Here is a 12376-nt window from a genome sequence, read left to right on the forward strand (position 1 = left end):
CTTTCTCTTATCAAGGCACGTGAAGGCCAGTTAGTAATTAGCAGATTCAGGGATGTTTAAGTGTAGATTCAGAGAGAGAATAATCTTGAGCAGTTTTTCTAGACCAGTGGTCTTTTTAGCTCAAGGGCTCTTAAGAAATATAAGTTACAGTTCTTCTTGTCTTTCTTTGGTTGTTTCTTTCCAGATAAATACCTAGAAATGGAATTGCTGGGGTATAGGACAGATGCATATTTAGCTAAAATAAACTCAGTGGGTGATGAGGGAAAGCGGGGGATTACAAGGATTGTTCCTAACAGTTGGGAAAGGCTTGGTCCCACTGGGGGAGTGGAATGAGGTTTGGGAATGAGCATCAAGTGTTCCTTTTTTGGTTCTTGACGTTATGGATATAGCTCTAGAGGTTAGATAACTCATAAAGGTGTGGATTAGGCAGTTGGATTTATGAAGCTGAGACTTAGAGGGATTGGTCTGAGTTGGAGTAAAAAAATCAAGTCATAAAAGATGTGACACAGAAGCTGTGGGATTTGAGGACGCTGTCTTTTTAGTGAGTAACAAACAGTTCAATTCCTTTTTAATTCTTTTAACTTCCCTTTTTCTGAACTACAGATCACTGAATTACCATATAGTAATTGATTGGGGTGTAGCTTTCCTTTTTATCAACACTTCAGAAGTGACAGGCTGGGTTGAGGTGCCTAGCAAAACTCACTTGTTCATTTAGGGTCTAACAGGGCTGATGTCAGTCACACTCAGCTGTGTTCATAGATTAGCACTTAATAACTTTCACGACCACTGGCTTCTAGGATTATACCTGCAAGTCATTTGAAAGCAAAGCCTTTAGGAAGAATAACAATTTCTGTGCCTTATTTTTTTTTATTAGTTGATTCCGGGAGTGAATTCCCAGAAGAAGCAAATGTGTTTTGACTGGGGTCCAGGGGAGATGCTGGTGTGTGAAACCTCTTTCAACAAAAAAGGTAGGTTTTTTTTTTTTGTTTTCTTTTAGATTATCTATCTTGGCACATTTTTTTTTCTTTATTCTCTCAGATTTGACTAGCTGAAATATGAAACGGTTGAACTTATTTTGTACCATGTTCATTTTTGAAACTATTTAGCTATTTAAGATTTTCATTGATTTATGAGATCTGGCAGGTGTTGAGTCCAGGAAAAAAAGTTAACAATGGTCTTCCAGTGTTAAAGAAAGGTTTTCTGTATATTTAAAAACGTGAAGCTCTTTTTCCTTTTTGTCCAGAGTAACTAATTCTCTTTGTAGTAGTCCCCTCATTGAGAATTTTTGCAAATGTCATAGCCCTTACCTTTATGTTATCATTGTGAACTTGATTGAATTTCGTAGGCTATTAATACATAGCACAAATGAGCTGGAGAGCAAAATGATTTGTCCTTGGCTTTGTTCTCTAAGCTCCATTAGGTATCAGACATGGATCTTACCTTTCCAATACAGATTCCCTCTAGTAGCAAGGTAAAACTGAAATCTTGCTATTTGATTTTCCTTTCTCCTTTTCAAGAGAGAAATCTCAGAAAATGCTGAAGAGATTTTCTTGCAATATTTGCAACATTCTTTATCCAAATGTGGAGGTTTTCCTCTTACAAGGAGCAGATTGAGCTAATGAAGGTCATATAATTTTGGCAAATTACATGGTATGAAGTTCATGTAATTTTTAAGCAATGTAGTTTTTCTTGATTTTATAGTTAAAAATTATCCCTAACGTGGACTTCCCTGGTGGTCCAGTGGTTAAGAATCTGCCTTCCAATGCAGGGGACACGGGTCCAATCCTGGTCAGGGGACTAAGATCCCACATGCTGCGGGGCAACTAAGCCTTTGTGCTCTAGAGCCCACGCACCACAACTAGAGAGCCCGCACACTGCAACTACTGAGCCCGCACTCTAGAGCCCGTGCCGCAACTAAGCTGCAACTAAGACCCAACACAGCCAAATAAGTAAATAAATAAATAAACAAATAAATAAAAAATTATCCCTAATGTTGTTAAATATTTATGGGATATGTTGGTATTGAAGATCTCAGGTCTGGCAGAGCTGTAGAAGTTGCTCAGAAGAGAAACTTCTGTGACTAGGTCTGGATGGCCTCTTTTCCTACTTAATAGGAAAGCTTATCAACATTTCTGGCTTGTCCTCGATTGTTGGAAACTCAAGGTTTTCTTTCTTTTTTTGTTTATATCTATTGAAATCACTTTCAAGACAAGCCATTGAACATTATCACAACTTATTTGAGAAGCTGTTATATAAGAAATTTCCACAAGTTGGTGCTTAATAATTTATCATTATAGAGCCTTTTCATCACTGTTGCAAAATAGTTTAGTCAGTTCTTGATTCTTTGTTTTAGGAGTAGTGGCAGTAAAAAAGTAATGTAAAAATAATATTTACTTTGATGTTTGTAAAACTTCAGCTATAGGTTTATCTTATTTACTGAATTTTACATAGACTAATACTGTGAGTTTACTTTTTTTTTCCTAGTATATTCCAGTTGGTGGAGGTGAAAGGTCATTACAAAATATGCTAGTGAATTGAGGAGTAAAGTCTGAGAGTAAACATTTGTGTTTAAAAATTCATGTGTGGGGACTTCCCTGGCGGTCCAGTGGTTAGGACTCCATGCTCCCACTGCAGGGGGTACAGGTTCGAGCCCTGGTCGGGGAACTAAGACCCCATATGCCGCGTGGCACGGCCAAAAAAAAAAGTAAAAATTCACGTGTGGATAAATGATAATTCATATCATTTTTAATAAATGAAATCAGTAGCAAAGAAGCTGAAGCTTTTGTAATTAGATACTCAAAGTTTTTAGAGTGGGTTCTTTTATGAGGATGATGGTAATAGGTGTTAAATTTTTCTTCTGTTTTGTTTCAGAAAAATCAGACATGGCGCCAGGTTGCCCCTTTATCCATATAATCCGAAAGAATGAGGATGTTTACTCTCAAATCCTGAGAAAACTCTTCAATGAATCCCATGGGATCTTTGTGGGCCTCCAGAGAATTGAAGAAGAGTTGACTGGAAAATCCAGAAAAACTCAGTAAGTAGGCTGCTGGTAGGTGCTGCAGCCCACAGCTGAATTGTGGGAAACCGAATGAAATGCATCCTTATCCTTTTGCGTGACGGATGGCTCTCCTGGAGAAATAACGGGCCCCTGGTTCTAGTTTGTGTTCTCTTTACTGCGCAGTGTAAGTGGTCATGGATGGAAATGTCTTACAGAGGATGTGCAAATGGCTGCTGATTGACTTACTGGCTGCTTCTTTGTTTCTATTCCTACTTCACTTACCCTCCAAAGAATAAAATTTAAGCCAAATAAGCACCTGAGAGTCATTGAATGAGGTTCCACTCTTGGGAGTTTTGTTTTGTCTTTAAAGAATTATTTTTAAAGCATTTTTTTTGTGAAGAGACCAGAAAACTTGTATTATTTATAGACTAGAATTGTTTGGAGTGTGGTTCATGAGTGAACTGCATCAGTGTCAGGTACTTGTTCAGGCCCCACCTCATATCACCAAAATTTCTAGGGGTGTATCCTAAAATCTCTAAGTGAGTCTTAAGTACAGTAGATTTTGAGAACCCCTGTGTTAGGTTTTTTTTAGAGTCCATTCATACGGTTAGGGAATGGACAATGTTGGTATCTGTATTGAAAAAACAAAAACAAAAACAGTTTTTTCCCTCCTGTGTTTTACTCACAACACTTCTGACACCAGACGTCTGGGAGTTTTTCCCCACTAAGCAATTCTCTGAAACAAGCTGGGTATCCTACAATTCAACTCAATTCTAACACTGTCTACTTGGAGATAACATCAGATCCCATAAATTAAGGGCTCAGTCCCACAAAACTGTCCCCCATTCAGATGCCAATCACAAATAGTGGGTCCCCAGGTTACCCACAGCTTCTGTCCAACTTGGCTATAAATCAGAGGTTCCCATGACCACCTCAGGTTTGATTAATTCGCTAGAGCAGCTCACAGAACTCAAGGAAACACATTTACCAGTTCTTTAAAAGATACGAGAAAGGACACAGAAAAACAGCCAGATGATGTACGTGGGGCATGGTCTGGAAGGGTCCCAAGCGCAGGAACCTCTGTCTCTCTCGAGCTGGGTTGTGTCACCATCCTGGTACATGGATGTGTTAACCTACCTGGAAGCTCTCCAAACCCCACGCTATTGAGATTTTATGGAATCTTCCTCATGTAGGCATGATCAATTATTATCTCCATTTCCAGCCCTCTCCCCTCTCTAGAGAAGTCAGGGACAGGGCTGAAAATTTCAAGTTTCTAATTATGACTTGGTCTTTCTTGTGACCAGCCCTCATCCAGGAGCCACCCAGAGTTGGAACAAAAGATGCTTCTAGCACTCTTATCACTTAGGAATTTTCAAAGATTTTAGGAGCTGTGGGTCAGGGACTGGGGATGAAGACCAGTTTTAATTTTTTTTTTTTTACTTTTTGGCTGCACTGCGCAGCATGGGGGATCTTAGTTCCCCGACCAGGGATCGAACCCTCACCCCCTGCAGGAAGTCCTGAAGACCAGTTTTATATGTCTTATTATTAACCACAGTGTCACAGTATTTTACTTCCTTGATAAGCATTTTACAAATGAATCACCCTGGAGGATACCCTGGTCAGCGTGTGTGTGTGTGTGTGTGTGTGTGTGTGTGTGTGTGTGTGTGTCTATGTATGTGTCTGTGTATGAGAGATGACTGGTGACAAGAGGCTCTGATACAGAATATTGATAACTCAGAGAAATCTATTATGACTCCAAGGAAAAAACATGTCAAAAGTCCTGTAATTCCTGGAAGGCAGGGACTCCGTCTTATTTATGTGGGCCCTCTGTTCCCAGATCTCCTTGTGCATCTATACAGTAAGTGCTCTAAAATGTTTGCTGAATTAATAAATTAGTGAATATCCTACTAATGGTGGGATGGTAGCTCCTGTTTTGTGCATGGGGGTCAGCATATTACCTTGTTTTTGGCTGGGTGAGTTATTTATTTGGGCCTGAATCTTGACTGTGAAAGGGGGTAAGGAGTAGTGAGGATTAGGTGAGACAGTGTGTGCAAGTTGCTTCACCTCCTGCTGGCCCCATTGTAGCTTCTGTTCATCTTTAAATGGAGCCAGAAAAAAAATAAATAAGAATGAAAATAAATGGAGCCAGTAGGTGGCCTTTAGGTCTCTTCTTTTAGAACTAATGTTTCTTGCTAAGGATCTGCATATTGGTAACTAATAGCCAGTTGCTTTCTGTTTGTTTTATTCTGCTATTTCCTTTGTGTGTGCGTGTGTGTTTAGAGCATGATTTAGGCTTTTTTTTACAATTTTATTTATTTATTATTTATTTTTGGCTGCTTTGGGTCTTTGTTGTTGCGCGCGGACTTTCTCTAGTTGCGGCGAGTGGGGGCTACTCTTCATTGTGTTGCGAGGGCTTCTCATTGCGGTGGCTTCTCTTGTTGCGGAGCATGGGCTCTAGGTGCGTGGGCTTCAGTAGTTGTGGTGTGTGGGCTCAGTAGTTGTGGCTCGCGGGCTCCAGAGTGCAGGCTCAGTAGTTGTGGCACGCAGGCTTAGGAGCTCCGCAGCATGTGGGATCTTCCTGGACCAGGGCTCAAACCCGTGTCCCCTGCATTGGCAGGCGGATTCTTAACCACTGTGCCACCAGGGAAGCCCCATGATTTAGGCTTCTTTTGCATCATTTCCAAAACAAAGACCCAGACTGATAGACCTGTGAGGTCTCTCCTATCTCAAACAGCCTATGGTGATGATGGAAAGATGACCTTGTTGCCACCTGCTTAGTTGTAGAATCTGTCTACCAAATTTTTTTTTAATTAATTTTTATTGGAGTATAGTTGCTTTACAATCTGCTATTTCCTTTTTGAAGAACTCTATTTTGAACTAATTTTAAACTTACAGAAAAGGTACAAAAATAATAGATTTCTGTACATCCCTTACCAAGCTTCTCTAATGTTAATATCTTACATAACCACATTACTGGTATTTAAACCAGGAAACTTAAACATTGATGCAGTCTGGGGCTTCCCTGGTGGCGCAGTGGTTAAGAATCTGCCTGCCAATGCAAGGGACACGGGTTCAAGCCCTGGCCCGGGAGGATCCCACATGCCACGGAGCAACTAGGCCCGTAAGCCACAACTACTGAGCCTGAGCTCTAGAGCCCACAAGCCACAACTACTGAGCCCACGTGCCACAACTACTGAAGCCCGCGTGCCTAGAGCCCGTGCTCCGCAAAAAGAGAAGCCCTGACAGTGAGAAGCCCCCGCACCGCAACAAAGAGTAGCCCCCGCTCGCCACAACTAGAGAAAGCCCGCGCACAGCGATGAAGACCCAACACAGCCAAAAATAAAATTAATTAATTAATTAATTTTAAAAAATTGATGCAGTATGATTAACTGAAGACCTTATTTGAATTTCACTAATTTTTTCACTAATGTCCTTTTTTCTCTTCTGCAGCCAAATGAGATTGCATTTAGTTTTTTTCTCCCTCATCTCCTTCATGACCTTGACACTTTTGAAAAATATTGACCAGTTGTCTTAGAGACCGTCCCTCAAAACTGTCCTGGGTTTGTCTGGTGTATTCTCATGATTGGACAGAGGTTATGCATTTTTAGCAAGAATACCACAGAAGTGGTGTGATATGTCCTTCTCAGTACATCATATCACGAGGTTCATGATGCTGATGTCTTCTTATGTTATTGTTGACCTTGATTGCTTGGTTAATGTGGTTTCTGCTGGGTTTCTGTACTGTAAAATTACCATCTTTCCCTGTGTGACTAATAAGTATTTGGGGGAGAAACCTTGAGACTATGCAAATCCTATTTCTCTTCAAATTTCAGCCACTAATTTTAGGGTCCATCAGTGGGTCTCATTTGCAACAATTAATATCAGTGTGCACTCAAGGATATTTATTTTAGTCGGTGGGTTATGTGGTGTTTTACTTATTTTGTCGCTCAAGTTGTTTCAGCTTTGGTCATTAGGAGCTCCTTCAAGTTGGCTCCTGTCTTTCAGCAACTTCTTATCTTTTTTTTTTTATACTTTCTATCTTCACAAGATGTTCCTTACTTTCTATCACCACAAACTGTTCCAGGTTCGTCTTGTATGTCATTTCATTGTTTGTAGGTTGGTTCGAGTGAGTAAAAACTACCGATCAGTCATAAGAGCATGCCTGGAGGAAATGCACCAGCTTGCAAGTAAGGACTTTGTTTGTATGTGATAATAGTTGAAGAATTTATCTGGCTGTAAATACGACAAGTTAAAATCTGATTGACATTCCAATTCAAAACTCTTACTTTCCAGTCTTAAATAATCCTTAATTTTTTGGCAATTGTCTTGAGTATGTTTTTCAAATTAGAACATACTATGTTGACAGATATGAGGCTGAAGGGCCAAATTAAAGATCTTCGATAATCACATTCCCAGTTCTTTGACCTTGGTGATTTAAAGTCATCATAACCGTGAGAGCCATGTGACTCCTAGATGCTGGGTAGAGTCTTATATAACATGGTGGTGTCTACATTTGCTGTATTGTAGTTGAAAGAGCCACTTGTAATTTGAAGGCCTTGGTTTGAGATCATTCATCTACAACAGAGCTATGAAGCATTTTTTAAAAAATCTATAGTGAAAATGGATGGTCTTAGAAGGCACAAGCCACAGTACTTATATGTGAAGCTATAACAGTAAGACTAAAGTTTCATTGCTCACTTAAAATGTCTTGTGTTTTGTTAGTTGCTGGTAAAGATCCAGCCATTGGCCGCCAGTTTAGCATCCAGGTAAGGGAGTTTTGTTGTACTGGTACCTCCTTTATGTCCAGCTGCATCCTCAGCACCCACCGGCAGTGGCATTGCAATCACTGGTGTTGCAGAAGTCTCTCTTTCCAGGTAGATAGGCAACTCCTTGGGGTGGTAAGAATCATCTTGAACTTCCCGGTGCCCCCTTCAAGGCCTTGCACATTGGAACACAAGGATGTGCTTGATAAATACTTGTATTAGTTTTCAACTCTTGTGGGAAATATAAATCCTAATCACATTGTGTCACCTGAGGTAGTGAGCTAAGCTTTTGGAATCACTGGATAGTCTCATAAACTGTACTCAGCTAATGAACCCAGCATTTTTAAGCTGCCGGTTGTTTAACTTTAGATGGAAGATGACTTAAAGAATTCTCTTTCTTTGGTTAGAATTTTGATATTGTTCAAACTCAGTAGTGAATAGGGACTGGTGCATTATCTCTGTCATCAAAACATTTATTTTTCCTTATGATTAAGGTATTTTGTGATTTTGCACAGAAGAATGGTGGGGGAGGGAATACTGCATATTCCTAAGGGCAGGGTCCAGATCCGATTTATTTTGGTGTCTTATATTGGGTTTGTGTTTTTTTTTGTTTTTTGTTTTGGCCACGGCACGTGGGATCTTGGTTCCCAGACCTGCGCCCCCTGCGTTGGAAGTGCGCAGTCTTAACCACTGGACCTCCAGGGAAGTCCCGGGTTTGCTTTTTAGTAGACTGTTTCCTAAGTGTCAGTCCCTTGAATACCAGCTTCACAATTTTTGCTGTATCTGTATATTGTAATATTATTTAGTGAATATTTTTCTAAAAATGGTCTCTCCCTTTTCACTCAAAGCCTCTTCCTAAACCATAATATTCATCAAGATCATGGGTATAATGAGCTAGTTATATTTTTCTAATGCACGTTAAACTAAAACCACAACCATTAAAATAGAAAATATTAGTCTGTGTCCCACCCCCTAAAATTCTCTCACTGGCTGCCTTGTGGGAAACCCTGCCATAGGAATAGTCAGTAAATGTTGAGTTAATGAATGACCATGATGTGTTTCAAGCTCTCCTTTGTTTCTTTGCTTTAAGAAAAAACCTCAGGAACGTTTTCAGTCAAAACTTTGTCTCCATTTCTTCCTTAGGTCTCCAGTCTGTCAGCAATGGAGCTCATTTGGAACCTTTGTGAGATTCTTTTTATTGAAGTAGCCCCAGGTGAGCACAGAATCATCTTGTCACAACATCAAAGGTGTCCCCCTGCCCTTTTCTATGTTGTGATGAGTGTTTTGTTGCCTAGAATGCTCTTTTCATTGCTTTTCATCAACATAACCATCAGAAAGTATTACATGATACCCAAAGAAGCCTGCCGTTTTGTCAGATACTGCAAAAAGAATCAGACAATCTTCTGAAAATCTAAAATCTTAGGCAGGTGACCCCTGAAAAATACCAAGAAAACAGATATTAAACTAGCGTGCGAAAGGGGTGGTCGATATTTATATCATGGACTGGTCAAGCTTAAGAAAGTTTTAGGAGAAGCTAGGGGAGGGGCGTGGCACGGGTTCTTCCTTAGCCTCCGAAGGAACCAACCCTTCCAACACATTAGTCTCAGACTTTTAGCCTCCAGAAATGTGAGACAATACATTTCTGTTGTTTAAAATTTAAAAAAGGAAAAAGGTTTTACGGATATGAAGAGGAATTAGGTGGTAGGCGGCAAAGTCACTTTGAGAATTCTTTCACTAGTGATTGGGGCAGGGGCAACCCTACAAGTTAATGGTCCACTCCGAATTATTCTGTTGATCTTGAATAAAATTGTGGTCAGTACGGTATCCTGGCTTGAGTGGGCTCTCTGTGGAGGTGCTACAGGCTTTTTTGTATTCTTTTAATTGTTTTTGTTTACTGTTATTCATAAATGTGTATTAATGGTCTCTGTGTAGTCATAGCTTTTTATTCATACTCCTGCTAAAGCACGGAGCAACTTGAAATTAAAATTAGTTGTTTATCTGCCCGCCTCCAGTAGATTTTGAGGGCTGTCGCTATGTTTTTATCATTGTTGCATACCTGGCATCTAGTCAGTACCAGTCCCTATATGGCCATGACTTACATAGCCAGTGAGTATTGCGTAGTTCTGAAGAATCTGGGGGGTGGTGGGGTGGTGAGGTCTGGGTCTCATGTCCGGCCCTTCCCAGGATTCAGTGAAAGGTGGAGCTGCATGGCCAGAGGAAGCATTCCATAAAAGTCTATTTGCTAGCTCAGCCCTTTATTCAGGACCACATGTGTGCTCACTTAAGAGGGATAAACCACTTCCTACATAGCTCGTGTGTCCTACATTCTCTGTACTTTGGGAAAGTGGAATTTACTGCTTTTGTATGTGACGAGAGTTTTTCCTTCCAGCTGGCCCTCTTCTCCTTCACCTCCTTGACTGGGTCCAACTGCACGTGTGTGAGGTGGACAGTTTGTCGGCAGATGTTCTGGGCAGTGAGAATCCAAGCAAACACGAGAGATTCTGGAACTTGGTAAGACCCTCGTGCAGGCCGGGCCTCCCTGCCTTCCACCTTATATTCTCTTTTCCCTGTGCTCACAGGCAGGCCTGAGGGTTTGCCTGCTGAGCCTGTGTGCACTTGGTTCTTTGAGTCTGCAGTTATGGAGACGTGCTTAGGTCTTTTCTCTTTCCTTACCTGCTCTGTGGGAAAGGTTTTTTTTTTTATTTTTTTAAGTAAGTTTATTTATTTAATTTATTTATTTTTGGCTGTGTTGGGTCTTTGTTGCTGTGCCGGGCTTTCTCTGGTTGTGGCGAGCGGGGGCTACTCTTCGTTGTGGTGCGCGGGCTTCTCATTGCGGTGGCTTCTCTTGTTGCGGAGCACGGACTCTAGACACGTGGGCTTAGTTGCTCCGTGGCATGTGGGATCTTCCCGGACCAGGGCTCGAACCCCTGTCCCCTGCATTGGCAGGTGGATTCTTAACCACTGAACCACCAGGGAAGCCCTGTGGGAGAGTTTTGAGCTAAGTTATCATGTAAGAAAAGTAATGCTTTGTAGACTTTGCAGTGAGAAGGGAATTTTGATTTCTTTGTGGATCTAAGGATTAGAAGACATGAAGATAATACAAAACCAGCGGATAGGTGCTGGGGTAGGGGTTTGATATAAAGGAGCATGAAAGTTGTTTTGAGGTGATAGAAATGTTCTAAAACTGGATTGTGGTGATGGTGCACAACTTTGGGAACTCACTAAAATTCATCGAATTATACACTTAAACAGGTGAATGTTTATAATGTGTAAATCGTAACTCAGTAAAGCTATTAAAAACAAAGACCTTGGGACTTCCCTGGTGGCGCAGTGGCTAAGACTCCGCGCTCCCAATGCAAGGGGCCTGGGTTTGATCCCTGGTCAGGGAACTAGGTCCCACACGCATGCCACAACTAAAGATTCCGAATGCCACAAGTAAAGAGCCTGTATGCCACAAAGAAGATCCTGCGTGCTGCAACTCAGACCTGGCACAGCCTAAATAAATAAATAAATAAATATTTAAAAAGCAAAAACAAAGACATTGATGATCCCAAAGTCACTTTGGATTATCACTTTGAAAGTCAGCCTGTGTGTATGTATTCTATTTCTGTGAGAGCAGTACTTTCCCAGTCACCTCTACTGACCTGTGACACAGTTGGGAGGAAGCAGGGAGGAGGTTGCTGGTTGACTTGAATAATGGAGACTTATAAAATCTGAAATTCAAGTAAGGAGTTGTCGCCTTCGAGGCTGTTCCTGGGCCTTTTGGTGCCAGGAGATCTATGCAGGTAAGGGGGAGAGACTTTGCTCAGAAATTATTGGGCCTAGATTTTGAGTCTCTGATTCATTCACTGAGTATTTATTGAGTGCTACTGTTTGCAGGCACTGCGGAAACAGCCATGACCAAAGAGGGCAATGATTCCTGCCCTTACGGAGCTTACATCCTGGGTGAGGAGACAGGAGATAAATACAGAAACAAGTCGAATATGTAGCATGTGTAAAAGTGAAGTGCTGTGGAGAGAAATAAAGCAAGGGAGGGGAATTGGGAGTGCTAGAGTAGGGGTGTCAAGGAAGGCCTCCCTTGTGGGGTGACATGTGAGCAGAGACCTGAAGGAGGCGAGGAGGGGTAAGGGCTTTAGCTTTTAGAGAGGCAGCGTAGCTGAGTGGCAAGAACGTGGCTTGTGGTGCCAAACTGCCCGGGTTAGTGTCCCAGCTCTGCCTCTTACCAGCTGTGAGCTCTTGAATGAGCTACTTAACAGCCTTTAGTTCCCTCCTCTGTGCCATGGAGATAATAACAACACCTACCCCACATGGCTGCTATGATTAAATTCGTTGAAGGGCATATATGTATGAGCTAGTTGATGGACAAGGTTAGAGCTCCCATTTTACTCCTGAGTCAGATGGGGTGAGGGGGACATTGGAGAGTCAGGCGAAGGAGCGCTGTGATCTAACTTAGGTTTCCAAAGGGTCCTCTGGCTAAACTGCTGAGAACAGAGCAAAGGCAGAGCAGAGAGACCAGTTTGAAGGCTGAGGTCCTAAACCAGGCAGAGGTAGGTGGTGGCAACTTGGACAAGGGTAGGAGCTGAGCAGAGGAGATGGTGAGAAGTGATTTGATTCT

At 41.6% G+C, this 12376-nt stretch overlaps 1 protein-coding gene across 3 annotated transcripts in view; it reads left to right on the forward strand.

Moving 5' to 3' along the window:
* The window catches only part of NUP85 (nucleoporin 85), a 29650-nt gene that overhangs the window by 1893 nt on the left and 15381 nt on the right, over nt 1–12376 (forward strand). For all 3 annotated transcript variants that reach the window (XM_082372930.1, XM_082372931.1, XM_082372932.1), the window contains exons 2-7: nt 875–968; nt 2872–3034; nt 7115–7185; nt 7721–7764; nt 8905–8974; nt 10151–10272. In XM_082372930.1, coding sequence (XP_082229056.1) covers nt 875–968; nt 2872–3034; nt 7115–7185; nt 7721–7764; nt 8905–8974; nt 10151–10272 — 564 coding nt within the window. The remainder of the gene's footprint in view (nt 1–874; nt 969–2871; nt 3035–7114; nt 7186–7720; nt 7765–8904; nt 8975–10150; nt 10273–12376) is intronic.

This window comes from Balaenoptera borealis, assembly GCF_965194805.1.
Source record: "Balaenoptera borealis genome assembly, chromosome: 20".
NCBI lineage: Eukaryota > Metazoa > Chordata > Mammalia > Artiodactyla > Balaenopteridae > Balaenoptera > Balaenoptera borealis.